General features: G+C 46.7%; 2 protein-coding genes across 4 annotated transcripts in view; both read right to left on the bottom strand.

Moving 5' to 3' along the window:
- Positions 1-1201: 1201 nt before the first annotated feature.
- Positions 1202-5673, bottom strand: TSSC4 (tumor suppressing subtransferable candidate 4). Of its 3 annotated transcripts, XM_084207625.1 has the most exons (4): positions 5599-5663; positions 5079-5208; positions 4194-4266; positions 1202-3147 (listed from the first exon to the last, which is right to left on the bottom strand). In XM_084207625.1, the coding sequence occupies exon 4, from the start codon at positions 3057-3059 to the stop codon at positions 2022-2024; it is 1038 nt and encodes a 345-aa protein (XP_084063751.1). In that variant the 5' UTR covers positions 3060-3147; positions 4194-4266; positions 5079-5208; positions 5599-5663; the 3' UTR covers positions 1202-2021. The 3 variants fall into 3 exon arrangements, with proteins under 3 accessions (XP_084063751.1, XP_084063750.1, XP_084063749.1); XM_084207624.1 differs by lacking the exon at positions 4194-4266 and having other exon boundaries at positions 5623-5673; XM_084207623.1 differs by lacking the exon at positions 4194-4266.
- A 6699-nt stretch (positions 5674-12372) lies between these two features.
- The window catches only part of CD81 (CD81 molecule), a 33200-nt gene continuing 27770 nt past the window's right edge, over positions 12373-17802 (bottom strand). Inside the window, exons 5-8 of the mRNA XM_084207040.1 lie at positions 17524-17631; positions 16840-16935; positions 16428-16517; positions 12373-15736 (exon numbers count right to left, since the gene is read on the bottom strand). Of these exons, the coding sequence (XP_084063166.1) occupies positions 15674-15736; positions 16428-16517; positions 16840-16935; positions 17524-17631 (357 nt within the window). The 3' untranslated portion in view covers positions 12373-15673. The remainder of the gene's footprint in view (positions 15737-16427; positions 16518-16839; positions 16936-17523; positions 17632-17802) is intronic.

The following is a 17802-nucleotide window of genomic DNA, read 5'->3' as shown; positions in this document are numbered from 1 at the left end:
GCATTTGTCCAGTTTATTCAGCTGTGCCCCAGACCTGTGACTCCATTAGCAGCAATGGAATTTTGATAGTCCTACCTGTTCCTCACCCTGGGCAAGTAGAACTCATAAACCTAGCAAGCCTGTACTACTGAGCTGCATTTTTTTGTTAAGAAATAACTATGTCTCACAATAAGCATTCCCTGCTCTTGGCAGCAGTTTCCATTTTGAAATGGCTATTTTAATGGGATCAGCACACTAATTATCCACTGGAACCCAAAATCTATCCATTGGGACCTGCTGTGTGTGTCCACTCACATGCACTGGAACAACCAATGTATTTACCAACAACCCACTAAGCAATGTGCATCCAACTGCATACTTGTCATCTTGATTTTTTAAGATTTTCTAAGCTTTCTGATGTTTACATTCTTGTAACAAACTTTCTCACACACTTTCTGTAAATAACTTACTGTTTTGCATTTTTTAATAGAAGAAGAGAAATTTAATAGACTGTTGGTTTGCCCAGTGTCATTGGAGAAGTGGCACTTTCACTCTCCAATCCACTGTCACGTTTAGAAATCTATAAATGTTAGAATCAGAAAATAAACTTCCCTTTTTTCACCTTGAGAACAGCGGTGTGTGCGCTCGTGTTGTTTCGTGTCCTATAGTGTCACATACTCATGAGAAAACACATTCTGCTCTGAAAACTGTAAGGTGAGCTTAGAAAAATGGAGCACAACTGCTCCTTTCATGCTGTTTTTCTGCTTCTTCTACCAAATGATGCATCAGTTCAAACACAAAGCCCAAGTGATTTGGGCCTCCCTGTCAGTTACTGTTAAGATGAACTCCCCCACAGAGGAAGTCATCCCCTCAAACACCCTTCAGAGTTTGAGCAAGCACAATCTACCAAGAAATATCACAAACTACTCAAAATTAATCTTTCACTACATAGCTGTAAATGCTACACTTGGGATTGGTTCATTTAGAATACTGACAAAAAAAATGTCAGTTCAAAGCGATCTGAACTAATTTGAGTTTCAAATCATGGAACCTTTCAAAGAATTTAATCTTTCAACCATATTTATTAAATTTACTAGCACTGTGGAAAAAACCCACTCTATTTGACATTCCTTACAATGTGATTCATTGTATGAGATGACTCATCCTATGAGGGGATTATACATTGTAAAATGATTGAAAATGTTAAGAATGTGAGGTTTAGAATCTGTAAGACTTACAGGAAAAGTTAACAAGATGGCAAAGTTAGAGTAACACTTTAAAAGGTTTCAAGACCGTTTAGGAATCAAATAAAATGTTTGGTAAAACTCCTACAGCTCCATTACTCAGCATGGTTCAGACAAGAAATCAAGTTACAACCAAAGTTTATTGTATCACAAAGAAAAAAAGAGTCTCCAGTTCTGGTATAAATATCTGATTCCCACAAATACCCCAATCCATATACAGAATCAAAATGGAAGCACCTCCTGGAAAGGACATACAAAGGTGCAGATCCTCACATCAGGTAACTGGGCACTGTTATGCTTTCACCCTCAATGGCAATGACAGAAAGATATTTTTAAACAAAAAAGTTAAAAGGTCCCTTCCTGGGAGAGGGCCAGAAGAAATCACATCCAGTGGAAGACTAGGTTTTATTTTCATTGTTTAAAAATCTCTACATAATGAGCTCATCACCTTTTCTCCAAGATTCCACAGGATTTGGGAACAGTTCCAAAACTGGGAGTTACTAGGAAGCCCTGCAACCGTTTAGTTAACACTTCTGTTTCTTTGGATGCTTCAGCTCTGAAGTATCACACTTTACTCTATCCTGCCAGGATGCAACTATCTTGTGCCCACGGAATTCTCATAAACAAAAAGTCTGGAGTTTATTTTAGGTAGCTTAATTTCTAACAAGATAAAACATTCTTGGTGGCTATGATGCAAACTGTTGGACAAAAAGCTATCGTGTGGTTTTAAGACCAGAAAAAAAAGAGAGAAAAAAAATGAACAGGACAAGTCCTGGGATGTCTCCTATGCTTCATCCTTCAGGACTCTTCCTCCTCCCCTTCATCATCTACTTTAGGTCGGAAATTTTTCCTGCTCTTCTTCTTACTGCAGTGGAATCCAACTGCTCCCACTGATGGCTCTTCACCAGCACCAGTAAGCCTTGCATCAGGTTTATATTCTGTGTTCTGGTCCCCCTCCATTATGTACTCCTCCTCTTCCTCTGCTGCCTTTCCACTGTCACTGTCTAAGTGTCCCAGCTCAATCTTCTCTTCTTCCCTCAAGTCCTCAGCCTTCTTAAAAGATTTTCCTTTCAGATCTGTCTTCATCTGTTTCTTATCATCCTCCCCTGTTGATGTTTTCTTTTCCAGTCCATCAACACCTCTTTTGGTTGGTTTGGTGAAGACAATCCTCCCAGCTCCACAGCTGGAAGGGTCCTGGTTGAAGGACGGGGTGTAGCTATCTTGGGTAGCCGAGCCCTCTTGCTCCCCTCTTTTCTTCAAACCACCTAGAAATTCCATGGCCACTGCCCTGTTAGTCTTGTCACTGGACTCTGAAACTCCCTCTAGGCTGTACTTGGTCCAGCGCTCTGGGTGTGCCACGTAGTCAGGCACTGCAGGAGAGGTTCTGGGAGCCTGCACTGCTCTGGCTTGCCTTCCCATGTTTTCTGGGACCATGTTACCTGAAACTGTGGTCGGAGGCAATGGGCGCTTAAACGTCCCATCAACAACATTATCTTCAGGCATCGAGGGCACAGACAGCTTGGCTGCCTCTTCCAGGCAATCAAAAATGCTCTGGCTACGGAGAGAGAACGTAGAACTCATGCCCTTCAGATGGAATGGCTGGACAGGAGATCTGCTGTTTGAAGAGTCAGGTGTCTCTCCCGATCTGAAATCCCCTTCATCTACAGACGGCTCCTCAGGAGATATTGTATCAACTTCAGCTTCACCCGCCAGCCCCAAGTCATCAGAGTCAGAATCGCTGAGTGACACCGTGTCTGAGGGCAGAGCTCCTTCAAAGTCTCTGCCACCATCAGCCACTATCCCCAGAAAAGGTTCACCTGCCTCCTGGTCTCCCATCTTTGAGCTGTCACTCCACTGAGGTCTTTGATGTAGGCCCAGGGACAATTCTAAATACACTTTTCCAAATGCCCAGCGAGTTTAGAGCCTGGAATACAAAGGAGCATAAAAACTTAACTGTGAAATGAGAACCAAGAGTGAGACCATTGCTCTGTGTCATGCAAAGTAATTATAACTGCAATATAACAGTTAGCTGTGCTTTAGGGATTCCCAAGCAATTTTGCTTCAAATGAAAACATTATTTAAGGAATGAATGCACATTAAAATTAAAGATTTACACAAGACTGAATACAAGAACATGAAGTAATTGAAAGTAATGCTACCAAATTTCATTACAGGTTACATCAGGTCCAATTACCAAAAGATGAACATAAAGCTCTTGAGTTAATCTGAATCCCCCAAAGCTGTCTTATACATCTTCCAGGAGACAGCAATGACCTCTGCATGTTATACCCTGTGCTTATTCTCACTGTAAAAATCGGCAAACACACACCAAATTTCTCATACTTTCACTTGGCCAATACAACCCTTATTGCACTAGCACTGTACCTGCTGTTCACATTCTGCCTATTACAAAGGACACTATCACTGATCCCTATCAGTGACAGAAAACCCACAAAAATATCAGGGCCACTGTTTCAAGTCTGCTTTAAAGTGGCATAAAGTACAAGCTCTGCTCCTTCCTTTGGCTTCATGCTCTCAAGTCATTACTAGATTCCAGGAACTGGAAAACCAGCCAGCTCAAGAAATCAATCCCATTGGATTAAGAAAACTAATCACACATGCCTTGCTCACACATGGTAACAAGGAGAGATTGCAGCCACAGGTCTGCAAGAGCTGGCTCTTCAGTCAGTAAATAATAGCGTGATTTGAAGCCTGACTTCCAGGAGCAGGGGGAATACCTGACAATGCCACCAACTTGAAGGGAACCTCGTTGAATTCAGGTGGTTGATGATGAAGCTACCACTTGCTGGGCAATTGGAAACAGAGCTGGTGCTCACACACATTTTGGTTTAGCTCACATGACCTACGGAAACAGCTCTAATATATTATTAGAATAAGCCTGACTACCTAATTATAGGCTCTTCTCAAACGATGCAGTAAACAGACATGGAAAGTCTGTTAGTCACTCACTTTCTCTTGAGACTGAGTCAGCTTCCCCTCCTGAGGGTCAGTTAAAGCCACCAAAGATCTCAGCACTTCCACCCTAGAAAACAAACATTTCCATCACGATACTGGAAATGTAGTTTTAAAAATAATTCTGTGCCCCTGAATCATCCTAAGCTGCAGAACTGGGTTCTAAATCTGACACAAACTTATGGTGGTATAAAAGTCTGTAGATATTATTGAGTTTCTGGCACAAGAACAGCACACAGCCTAATAACGCAGGCACCACTATATTTACCCAGCCTCCACGTTCACACTGCCAACTTTATCCTGTAGAACAGAAGGGAGGTTTCAAAAAAATTCAAGCTGTAATTTGCATGTGCAAAGGACTATATAAACAGTATTAAATGCAGCTAAGGAGATACAATAATAATAGTTATGCACTGCAAACATTAAGTGCTGCTAAGTATTAAGACCATGGGTAACATAGACTTGTGTTTTCAAAGAAAGGTCACGTTCAAAGTTAGGGCCAGATTGTTATGACGCACAAAACACAGAGAACCTTCTGAGGAGTGCTATGTTCCATGTCAAGTCTGGCTGTCTTTGACAGAAAGGATCTGATGGTTACTTTTGAAAACACTGCCCTCCATGTAACCCCTAGCGGGAAGTAATCTTAAAACGATACAGCCTTCTGCTCAGTTTTGCAGCACATGAAACGTAACGACTACAACTCAGAAAAGGCCTTGATTAAAGGCCTGTTTTCAGACGGCAATACAAGTGTTCATCAGGGCCATCTCTTGTCTAAGGGCATTTACACAGAAAGGAGAAATTCTGCTCCTAAGGAAATGTTTTAGCCTTAACAAAGTTAGTGGCCGAACATGCTGGTCCTCACAGCGCACCAGGCTCACTCACAGGTTTGTTATGGTGACGTGACCACAGCACGACTCAGGAAGGATGATGTCTCTCCGGATGGGAAGGTTCCCAGTGGGCTCCTCCATCCTGGTGTTGCTCAGACAGACTCTGTGCGCCTTCCTGCTGCCTCCTGTGAGGGGGACGGACACCTCAGTCACCGCGAACCACGGCCACGGGCCCGCTCTCACGGCACACAGAGCACCGCAGCGAAGCCCACACAGTCCCTCGGGACAGGGATCCACAGGGCCCCGCGCCAAGGAACAGGGAAGAGGATCAGGGAAAAGAACATCGGCCGCTGGGCACTGGCCCCGCGGAGGGCAAGGTCACGGTGCAGCCCCCGCTGTGCTGCCCGTCGGCCCCGGCGCCCTTCCTGGCCCGGGATGCTGCTGGATGCCAACCGCTCGCTCCACACGCGGCCCTCGCTGGCCCCGCACCCCGGGCACCGCCACCCGCCCGGGCACACAGCACGACCCGCCGGGGAAGGGAGGGGAGGGGGGGATGGAAGGGGAAGCCCCCGTACCCCGACACCGCACAACCCCAACACCTTCCACAGCAGCCGCCGGCCTTGCCCGCCTTTCCCGCCTCTGCACCCCCGCCCACGGCCCGCGGCGCGCCGGGACACCGAGTCCCTGCCAGGCTCCGCGGAGCGGCCACAACGGCGGCAGGACCACAACTCCCGGCGGGGAGAGCGGGGCGGAAAGGGCCGGCGCCTCCTGGCAACGCCCCGCTCCACCTCTCTCGGGGCTCCTGGGAGTTGTAGGCGACTGCCTTGCCTCGGCGGAGGACATTTTGCGAGCCGGGGAGCGGGGCCAAGCGGTGCTGAGCGGCGGGACTACAGCTCCCAGGGCGCACCGCAGCGCCGACATTTCGCAGCCTGTGCGGAGCCGTGCTCGGGGCTCAGGGCTCGGTGCCGGCACGGGTGCCGGGCCGGGTGCGGGGCTCGGTGCGGAGCCGTGCTCAGGGCTCGGTGCCGGGCCGGGTGCGGGGCTCGGTGCGGAGCCGTGCTCAGGGCTCGGTGCCGGGCCGGGTGCGGGGCTCGGTGCGGAGCTCGCCCGTGCACCCCGAGAGCCGCGGTGCCGCCACGGCGCTGCCCGGCGCCGTGAGGGGCAGGCACGGCACCGCCGCCGCCTTCCCCAGTCGCAGTGTGGAAACCCCCCCCCATGCTACAGCTTTTGTTCTCATCGGAAAAGCACGGCTTGGCCACCAGGAACACATCCGAAGTTTTCTGTTTGTTTTTTGTTTTGTTTCTTTTCTTTAATTTTTTTTCTCTTAGTGTTTATTCTCAAACCAGAAAACCCCAAGTCGCTTGAGGCATAAAACTATCCATCCAAATCAAAAAGTTTCCATTTTCCATCCCAGAAGAACATTTTTTGCGCGTGTGTCAAGAAGTGGAGCTCTGTCTGAACATGTTTTATTGACACTGGCCAAAGAGGCTCGATTTTTGTTTTTCCCCTTATTTCAGCAAAAAGTTCAAATTTTCAGCACAGTACATTTCCCAAGAGGCTTCAATATTCAGCTTGTTTTCCCTGTGTTTAGGGAAAGGTTTGCTGTGCTGGGTGGGTTGTGCCAGACAATGCGGTGGCTGCAGAGGCTTCACTGGCTCCCTTCAAGCTGGGCCTCACCGTGACTCACCCGTAATGTAAACTGCAGCCACTTCATATGCATCCTCAGTTTTTAAATACATGCTTTTGCCTGCTGGAGTGTTGCTAATTACAGTAATTTATGACACGAGGTCTGTGTTCGGAACACACTTGGCAGCAGTGATGAGGTTATTGCAAAATGTCTTCTGTCTAGCTAGAGTCATGCTGTAGTTTTAGAACAGCTCTAGAGGTGTTTCCCCATTTGGCCATCCTATTTTTTATTTTTTTTTTTATATATACGTATATAGTAGTACGGTCACAGGCATCCAAATGGGTATCCAGATGGAGGGAGGAAAGGAAAACATGAATGTTCAAGTAGGTGAGCAGGAATGGAAAGGAGGAGAGCAGTGAATGGGCAAACAAAAGGAAGAGTAAACCTGGGTAAAGGCTGCTAGTGCTGTGTAACACGATCTAGGCTGTTGGAAAGGAGGAGAGCAGTGAATGGGCAAACAAAAGGAAGAGTAAACCTAGGTAAAGGCTGCTAGTGCTGTGTAACACGATCTAGGCTGTTGAGGAGACAGCGGGAGTGTCTCTGAGCTTAATAAGGAGCAGGCAGAAAAAAGGATGTGGAGTAAGAGGTGGCATGTCCCATTTCTGTAAGAGTAGAGACAGACAGTACAACAGAGTGATGCAGACAATGGCACAGTCTTGTTTTGAGCCTTGGTTCTTTGTTAGATGAGGGGCTTAAAGGAGCAGGAGAAGGCAACAGTGTCTCTGTCACCTGTGGATGTGGGTGCCTTCAGGAACAAGCACAAGTTCTCACTTTTTGCCTGGATGCTGTATCTATTGATGACTAAGGAACCTGAATGTACCCTTTTCCTCCTTCCTGTTTTTTTATTCATGAAATTAGCTCAACTGGTTAGAGCATGGTGCTATGTAACCTAAGGCTGTGTGTTTGATCACCATACAGGCCATTTACTTAAGAGTTGGACTTGATGATCCGGGTGGATCCCTTCCAGCTCAGCCTATTCTGTGACAGAATCTGTGATATTTAGTATCGCACGCGGCAGAGAACTGAGGCTGAGCTGCTCATTCTCTGGTGGCTGAGGACAAGGCAGCTTGCAGTGGAAATGTTGGTGTGTTGGGACTTTCGCTATTGCTTGGCGACAGCTGAAATAAAAATAATGAGTCAGAGTCTGAAGACCAACAGATGGGAAAGTGTTTTCCCCTTGCTGGCCTGAACTGAGTAGCTTGAAGAGGGGGCTGGAAGGTGGAACTGGGCTGCAGGACAGGCCATCATCCAAATGAGCGGGCTGTATCCAGCGTGCAGGCTCCAAGGGGCCGCTCATTTGCGGGGATGGCTCCATGTGTCTGCAGGAAGCCAGCGCGTCCCTGTGTGTGGGGGTGGCATGTGAAAATGCACAGCAGCCTCAGCCCCATCACTGGCGCCTCCACTCTTTTCCTGCAAATAAATCTGTCCTTTGGCCCCATCCAGTAGCTGTTTCCGCTGCTCTCTGCCAGGCTCCTGCTGCTGCTCCTGCCCTCAGAGCCTGGGGCAGGGACCGCTGGTCCCCCTTCCCATGGCTATAGGAAAGCAGCAGGCCATTCCTCAATGGCCACCCAGGTCCTGAAAGCAAGATAGAGCAATAAGATGCATTTTTCAACATTCTCCGGCATCTGGAAGGGATGTGGAGGTTACTCAGCTGTGGCCACATGCAGCTGATGCTGGAGCTCTTGAGGGGAGGTGGGGTGGGAAAGGAGTATTTTCCTGCAGGCAGAATGGAAAAGCAGAGTCATGACCACCACAGCCTTCTCTGCTGGGAGAAGGCAGTCACACCAAGCCAGACTGGTACAGCCTGAAGGAAATAAATGAGTTGTCCTCTCCCATTTGCCAGAATGAAATCCTACAAATGGCCTTGAAATCCCTTGTGGGGTGGGTTTTCAGAATTCAGTGCTTGATACCACCTCTCTTCTACATTGAGCTTTGCTTACCTGTTTTACTTTGTACTTTCATTTGGTCCTGCAAGCAGATTAGATTTATTCCAGCACTGCTTACCCATGTTGGTGCTATTTTCCCCTAAGGTAACTACATGAAATTAGTTCCTGTGGAGTGAGTTTCAATGCCGGCAGACTATGAACGTTTTCATCAACTCTATTCTTCAAAATAACAATGTTACTGCCAGCCTATAGAGGACCTGCAGGGAGACACCACATCCCCTTTTTTTTTGTTAGAGACATTGCATGTGTGGGAGGGAAGTCCTTTATAAGCAAAATTAATACTCTCTGCAATTACTCCAGTTGTTTAAAAGAAACAAAAACAGTTGGGGGTGTCTGTTCATTTTGATTTAACTACAGAATATTTGCACCAAGAAAATCCTTCTCCCAATCCTCTGCTTTTTCCTTTTTCCTATCCCTGCCCCAAAGTGCCTGATACTAAAATATATGCATAATGAAAGGCTGAAAAAGGTCACTGGAACCAGCTGAGTGGCCTTGAAGTTAACATTAACAAAAAAACCCCACAGAACCCTAAAACTCCCCAGATCTCTTGTTCCAACAAGACCTGTGGGAGCACAATCAACCAACACTGAGCCTTGCATTAACAGCATGAATCCTTGCTGGAGGAAATCTCAGCAGTTTGCTTGCAGCCAGCAGGCAGGGTGTTGTATGTATGCCATCTCTCCTGGCTCAACACCAACACCTCTCAGTACTCAGCAAAGCTGTGTTCTGGCATGAGGGAATGCCCTAGCAAAGCAGGGCCAAGAAACACTTTTTAAAAAAAAAAAAAAAAAAAGAAAAAAAAGAAAAAAGTAAAAGGTGTGATTAAACTGTAATTAGAAGTGTTACTTGCAACCATTGGCACTTGAGCTGGGTCATCTAAACCCAGTGAGAAACACCAGGCAGACCACAGTAGTTGCAAAGTTTTTATACCCTCTAATGTGTCTGCAAGTGTGAAAACAATGTGGGTTTCGGTTATGCAGGAGTTTTAGCACCTGGGAGGTATTTTCTGTTTGCTCCAGGTCCCTGAGCGCTGAAGTGAAAGCATCAGGCTGCCAGAGGTCAGCTCAAGGTGTCGCCCCGAACAGCACTTCTGCATCCCATTGCTTCGAATATGCCCTGTGCAAGGCAACGTGATCTTCTGCATCCCATTGCTTCGGATATGCCCTGTGCAGGCAATGTGATGCTCCCCAGGCTGAAACTGAGGAGTAGTCAGGAAAAATATGCGGCCTCTATCTAGTTCAGGTGCACAGCGTGGTACTGAGAGGACTTGGAGTTCCCAGCCTGTGTCTACCACTTACTCAAGAGCTGGTCAGGTGGGTAATTGTTTCCCTCTCCCCTTCAGCACCCAGTGGTGGCGGATGGTTCCTCTCTGGGGGCTGTCATTCCACTGTTACCATCTCCCTGCCAGCCACGGCTTCCAGCCCTACCACAGCCCCAACAGTGAGTGAGAATCTTGAAATAGTCACCATTTTTCCTCCCCTAACTGGGAGGGCCATGCTGTCATGCCCAGCAAAGGAAACAGTGGTTCAGAGCAGGAATGTGAGCACAGGCACCAACAGATCCTTCATCCCTGAGCCTGGCAAGTGGAGCTGGCAGGCAGAGGAGGGTGCAGCCACATCCAGCAGTGGGGGTGCTTTCCTCTGCAGAAACCTCCACCATCAAAAGCTCTGGCATGGGAGAGGTGGCTGGATTTATTCCCTCCATGAGAATATTGCAACTCTTGGTTACACATTCAACAACCTCTGATTAGGAAATGGCATAAGCAATTTATGCATGTTAATCACAGCAGTCTTAGTATGAGACAATTAGGCTCATTGCTGCTTAGAAAACAAACAGCCCAGAAGAAGCTTATGAAACAGATTGCCAAAGCAAAAAACACCTCCATAACTTTTTGTTAGAAACACTCTAGGAGGTTTTAAAAAGAAAAAAATAAATCAGTTTGGGAGGGAGGAGGAAAAGAATTTCCACTGGAAAAAATCCTGGCATGGTCTAGTTTAGAAAAATTCATGCTTGTATTTTTAATTCCTGAAAAATCTTGTTTCACAAGAAAAAAAAAAAAAATTCCACAGTCACATTCCTAGGCAGTGGAATTCCACAGTAAGGTCTCCAGTGACTTTCCAAGTCTTTCAGACCTCTGGAGAGAAATTTTAAAGAGAAGTGTAAGTCAGGGTTGTCTGTGCAATAGGAGCACAAACAAGCTGCAAGCAGTGTATCCACCCTTCCCCTTGCACTTGCTTATCCCCATGGCTCACATGCTCTGACATGGCAGGACTGCTGTTTTCCAAGGATAACCCATATCTCCACACAACCATAAAGGGGCCTGTTTTACCCAGTCCTCTCCCAGTATCATATTCAGCTCATCTGTTTCAAGCACATCAATGCTCGCACTCAGACCTGAAGAGCAAATAAAGGGGACTGAAGTGCAAACAAAGGCGACCTTCCCTATTTGGCTGGGGAAGGTTTAACACACAGCTATAATTCCAGGCTGAGGTCCCAAGGCACACACCCTGGATGCCAAATACATGCTGTGTTTTGCCAGTTAGTCTACACTATTGTTTCTCCCCCCTCAAACACCAGCCTGGGTCTGACAGTGACTCACATCAGCTTAATCCTAGCTCCAGAGGCTGGAATAATTTTATCCCCATCTGGAGCAACAATACAGTGTCACAATCCAAACGTTTTAAGGCATGAGACAAAGAGCATCACATTCATGGGAAACCACCTAGAGGGTCAGCTGAGGACGGTCTTCCCTGCAGCCCAAATTTTGCTTGAATACAAGAATGAGACATGCCTGTTCCCTTGGAAGACGTGGCAGAAATCAGTACACGATGGAAGGAAACAAGATCTGACAACACATCATTAAAAATCCACTAACAAGGGGAATTGCTTTGTTTCTTTTTTTTTGTTTATTGTTTTTAAATATCACTTTTTTTCTTTCCAGAAGTCATTATGTCCGACTCCATTAACATTCAGGTAAACAAGTGGAAGAACAACAGATGGGCATGATCTTGCAGCACAGGCACAGCCGCTGGGAGCAGGGCTTGCCTTTCTTTGCAGCAGCTCAACGTTGTGTTCCCTCCTTGCCCTCCCTCACCTCGTACCCCTTCCCTTCTCTGTACCAGCATGGGCAATGGCTGGCAGCCACTGCAGGACATTCCTGCTTCAAACACAGCACAGAGTCCAGGACAGGACAGAGGAAGGCAGGCAGCTGAGGGATCACAGCACCTGGCCTCCCTCCTCGCTCTCAGCCAGGCTTTCCCCTGATGGTGCGGAGGGGCAGGTGGGAGCAGCAGCGGTGGCATTACCAGACCATCCACAGAAAGCAGACCAGCCCAGTCCCCATCCACATGGCAGCACAGGGCATTCTGGGCCATTTTTGGTCATTTTAGGAGGAGCCCTCAAGTGTGTGCAGGACTACCACCACGTCCCTCTCCACCCCGGACCGAATTTCAGCACAGTAACTCTTTCTGCAATCCACGTTAGCTCCCCTACAGTTGTGCCCCCCTTCCCTTGAGGAGGGGCACAACTGCAGCAGCCACCACCTCAGGCAAGCAACCTTTTTGCCTTCCCTCTGCACCAGTCCAGATGCATACTCAGCCTGCCTGCAGGCCCCCTCCCAGAGGCTGTAAAATCCCATGCTGTCAAAGCCTGATTCACAAAGCATCCTGGTGTTAAGGTTAACTGGTTGTAAAATTGCAGCAGTTCATCACACTATGCACACTATGAGAAATGTTTATTAAATCGATTTTTGTTTCATTTCTTTTAAAAAAAAAGGCAGAAAGAAGTTAAACACACTGCTTTGTGGCATGCTCCACAGTATGAAAAAATCCCAAGCATTCAGTTAAGCTGTCAGCAGCTCTGTTTGACCTTTCGATGCGGTCTTTGAACTCAGACCTGGACAGTTGACACTCTTCATCCCCACCTCAGCTCACAGCCATTTTCTCAGCTGCCACTAGCTCCAGGAGGGATGCTTCCATGGAGAGGGAGGGGTTTGCATTTGCAGCCTGCAATTCCATCCTTTTCTTCCCTGGGGCTGTGGAGAGGAGCAGTACAGGGTGCCATGATGCACACACAAAGGCACAGGTATGCAGGGGAGGCGCTGGGGCAGAGCAGGGGTCCTGCCTAGTGGGTTTTCCCCATTCACCTCAGCCAGCTTTGGGACTGACCAACTGGGAGAAGAACCCTGTGGCTTTTGGATCCTGAGGGCTTGCAATGGGACGAGTCCCCTCAGCCCTTCACAGCTCCCTTTCTAGTTTGTGTTAGCTCAGGTCCAGCTTCACAGGAGACCCAAGTGGGTAGTTTTTTTCAGAGAGGGTTTCTCAACAACTTCATTGTTCTTAAACATGATGGTTCCTCTCTATGCCTTTTCTCCCAGGGCTGACTCCTCCAGCTGAGGACCATTCAATCAAGTGTGGGGACTCAGCTAGTAACTCAAGAAAGCATTGTCCTCTCTGCAAGCATCCTTCTGTCCCTGCTCCCACCACCCTTCTCTAGCTGTTCCCCTCCTTGAGCACTTTCCTGCAGCAGCCACAGAAACAGAGATGACCCAGGAAGCTGCCTCTGGAACACTCCACAATGGCAAGGCACCTCTGAAATGAGCCAGAGGGGAAACTGTACCCGCTGTGGGACACAGTCTGAGCAACCTTCCTGCCCTTTCTCCTCTCACAGCTCTCAAATTCCCTCTCCAAGTACCACTTTGTCCCAATTGCTCCTGCCTGGGACAACTCAAACCCTTAAAGTACAATGTCTGAGGACACACCTGACCTGCATCGAGACCCAGTCTGTTTTTCAAACAGAGCTTCAGCTATGTACACAGCATCAACTGAATACTGAACAATATCAAAAATACGGTATAAGGAAAAGAAAACAGAATTGAAATGCTTAATGGCATATTTATACACATTTACCAACAGTCAACAAAAAAGGTGGCAAGTTACACATCCATTCTGTATGCTGACAATCCTGATGCACATAGATGTAAACACACATGCTTGGATGATGCATATACATATGGCCACATAACAGAGTAGATGACCTGAAGGAGCTACGCTGGGGAGCAGGGGAAGGGGTTACCTACTGCAAAACCTCATCTCATTCTCAACATGGACATTCAGGGCAGTGTTGCTTTAAGGCTATTTCTAAGGCTGAATCTTTTCTTGTTCAACCCCTCAATATGAAGATCTGTTGAAGCACTTCCTCCTCTTTACCCAGCACAACTTGATATATATATATCTATATATATTTATCTATATACTTTTTAAAGGCCCTATATACTAAAGGCAGAAAGAGGAAAGGGGGGAGTAGAAGGGAAGAAAAACTTCTGAATGGATCAATTTGCCCCAGTCCAGGAATCTTCTATCCTGTAATGGCAACAGCCATGACAGCCACATGCAGTGGACAAGGTACTAGTTTGAAAATGATTGATGATCACAGGCCTCCCTATCAGATCTGAAGCTCTCTGTTGTGACAAAGGGGGAGAAAAACTTTAAAAAACAGAAATACTCCTGAAGTGGGGAAAGTGATCACTAATTTAAACTCCTCCCCTTACCTGCTTCAAGGTGGCAAAAGAGCTGAGACACTATAATTTCCAGCTCAAGTGCCCGTACGGCTAAGGAAAAGGCTTTGCTTAAAAATATATATCTATAGAACTATACATATAGATCATCTTTTTAGTGACACTCTGATTTTATTACATAGCTCCTGGGTCACTCTCCCCCTCTATCTACATGGTGACAGAGTGGCATATAAAAGAAGCCACAGACATCAAAGTGATAACCAAAGTTACCAGATCACAAGAATGTGTTTCAACCGGTGCGATCTAACATGCTAAATTACCTTGATTTTATAAGCTGATTTGCTGTTAATATAACTGGTAGGTCTTAAAAATAACCTTTTTTTCATAATCAGATTATGACAATTTCTCAGCAATATTACAGTGTGTGACAATATACTATAATACTATAATTAAGAATAATTTCACTGAACAAGAGAGTGATGCAAAGATGAAATTTTAAGCATGTACATATATGATTGGGAACACCCAAGCATCATCCTGCAGTACATAAGAGCAGGATTTCTGAAGTCAAGGACTTTTTTTATGCTTTCTCCTTTTTCCAATATCATTTGTATGAGAGCATTAGCTTAACAGTGGAAACTTGGTATAGAACTAGATTCTCCTGAAACATGTGTCTATAATGAAACTGAAGGACATTAAAAAGTAATTTAATTTTGTTATATCTGAAAAACTGGGACTAAAATTCACCCCCAGCCACTGACCTTTTAATGCAATGAATCAATGCAACTGAGCCAATTTATAAAATTATAGCCCCAAGGAAAAAAGAAAATCACAAAACAAAAAAACATTTTTACTCATTAGAGAGTAAAAAAGTTTCAGCATGACTTCTGTTAAGGAATGGAAACAGGCTGGAGAGGAACAATGCCTGTGTTTCCCCTGGGATACATTGCACCCAGGCGATGGAGGCTGCATCCTTTCCCCTCCTCTCTCCCAGGCTTTGGACAGTCAGCCAAGGCTTCCCAATGGACAGCTCGGAAACACCAGGGAGCTGGGGTGATGGTTGGAAAAGATGAGTACAAATTAACAAAAATACTGAATTCTGCTTCAGCATCCAATTAAAAAAATTGGTAAAACCAAGGCAAAGTTTCTGAGACCAGGCTGCACCCTTCTCCTCCACACATCTTCCACCAATGTTACTTCTGAGTTACTGGGGGTGGGGAAGGAGGAGGAAGGACTTGATCTCCTGCTACAGCAGCTTTCCCATCACACAAAACTGATGTGTAACTAACTCAGCCACAAAGATACGGGAAAGTTTTATTTATTAAAAAAAAAAAGTACTTCAAAATAAAAATGATAAGTACTGTATGGTAATATTGGAAGCATTTATATACACAATTTGCTTTGTCTGTTCTTGAAATGTCTCCTGGTCACTCGGTGGCACTTGGGGTCCCCTCTAGCGCCGTCCGCCCTGATCCCCCCTTCCCCTGCCCGGCTCTCACGGCTCAGTAGACGGAGCTGTTCCTTATGCCACAGCACAGCACCATGCTCAGGATCATCTCAAAGATCTGTTGAGAGACACAGGGGCACCACTGAGGCAACAACCAGTACGATGCAAGAGCTCCCCCCATCCCAAGGTCCCCCATTCTGCATTAACACTCTCATGCCAGAGGTAAGGGCAGGTGTGCTACACCTTTGTTGCTGTTCTCATATGGAGTTGGCCAATTTGAGATAAGGTGCTGTCCCCTCCCATCTCTCACTGGCAGCAGTGGTGGTACCTGACAAGCTTTTTGGCTGCCAGCTACACAGCAAATGCCTCAAAATCCCTCCAGTACTACAGCTCGGCCTTTGCACAGATGCCATGTTACACCCCCACAGCACCCAGACCTCACTAGGGAGCAAACCCAACAGAGCAAAGCAAGCAAATCCCTTCCCACTGCAGACCCCAGCAATAAAACATGGCAGCCTGTAGAACAAGTGGTTTTGGAGGAGGTTTTCAGCTCTGCCTTTTTGGCTGGGCTTGCAGGCGGCTCCTGCTCCACTGAGCTTGCCAGGTGCCTGCCCTAACATCCTGACTCCCCAGAGGGATGATGAAGCCCTTGGTCTCGCCATGTTCCAGAGCTCAGTGTTGCATAAGGCTGGTGCTGCATGTGGAGTTCCAGCAGCATCCAGAGGAGAGGGACAGATCCAGCCCAGCTGGAAGAGGACCAGGTTGCCCCGAGGTGGCTTTTCCCTGTCCCACCAGGCTGTCACACTTACCATGATCACAGCAACCACGACAGCAGCGATACCGATCAGGTAGAGCTTCCCGGAGAAGAGCTCATCGATTTTTTTGTGACAGTTGGTGTTCTGAGGCAGAGAAGCACACCAGTCAGTCAGCCTGCTTTCCCCATAGCCACCCCCAGCACCAAAATAGGCAGGTCAGCTTCCCCCTAGTCCCACTTATGTCCCCAGGTCCTGGCCCCAGGACTTCCAACCCCTCTGCACCTGTCAGTCCCCTCAAACAGGAACAGCAAGGGAAGAACCAAATGGGAACCTTTAACATCCTTCTACACCATCCCTAAATAAATGAAATCTTTACCCTTTATCATTTCCCAATAAATCCCCAAATTTCCTTGACAGCAAAGGTTTCCTGAAGCAGCTGTGCTGACTGAAGAGCAGCTGTGCCTACCTCAAAAAAGCTTTTCAGGGAGTCCTTTCGGCAGAGGTCCTCCCTCCACACAGGAGTGAAAGTCGATGTCATAATATCAGAACCACAGCAGTCCAGCTACATGGAGAGAGGAAAAAAGAAACAATGGAAAGCCAACATCAGCAGACAGCAAACACTTATGCAATGCTCTCCCCACCATTACACATTCTTGAAATCACCCAAGATTGAGGAGGCATCTTGGAGGGGGAAACAAGGGTGGGGAATAAGTCACCAAACTGACTTTTTTCTTTCCATGCAATGCAGCTGCTTCCTACAATAGTTCCAGACAGATCTAGCATAGATTTTCTGGTGGAGAGTGAACCCAGCTCTCTCCAGGGATTTTGTTTCCTGCTGAAAGGACCAAGTATCAGGATTAATATCCTGTTCCTGTATCCTAAGAGCTACATTCTTCTTCCATTGAATTTTACTTAAATCAGGGTGCTGAAGTAAATGAAAGGTAACTTAATCAAAGTTTGGTCCAGACTTCCCAGCACCATGTGATGGAGAGAATACTAAAGAGAGTGCAACTCTGCTTCTTAAAGTGTAACAACAACAAACTTGATAGGCTAAGACCTGCATGTAGCATCTGTACTTTGAGCTCTGCTTTTCCCAGCCCTTTTCCTGACTTCCATTATTAATTCTCCAGCACAACCACCACCATCTTACCGTTTCATGGAAAGTCTTCACTACAGCTTTGGCATTGTTTGCATCTGATTCTCCCATGAGCGCTTGTTGAAGCGCTTGATCGTAGAACTGCTTCACATCTTTGGCTATCTAGGAAAGACACAGGAAAAATGCCTTTTCAGCCAGAGGAGGAGCAGGGGAAAACCTTTCCAGCAGATGTGTCTGAAGAACAGGTTCCCTCTAATAGCACTTGGAGGAAGATGAGCAGTTTTTGAATAGATTTGGACTCCATTTGTTTGCACATTAAAAAAGGAATGTCTT

This window comes from Fringilla coelebs, assembly GCF_963513975.1.
Source record: "Fringilla coelebs genome assembly, chromosome: 6".
Lineage (NCBI taxonomy): Eukaryota > Metazoa > Chordata > Aves > Passeriformes > Fringillidae > Fringilla > Fringilla coelebs.
Note: the sequence above shows the minus strand (reverse complement) of the source record. Positions and strands in the feature narration are given on the sequence as shown.

Excerpts from the sequence above, each read along its gene's own strand:
- TSSC4 (XM_084207624.1), bottom strand. The coding sequence starts at position 3,059 with ATGGGAGACCAGGAGGCAGGTGAACCTTTTCTGGGGATAGTGGCTGAT.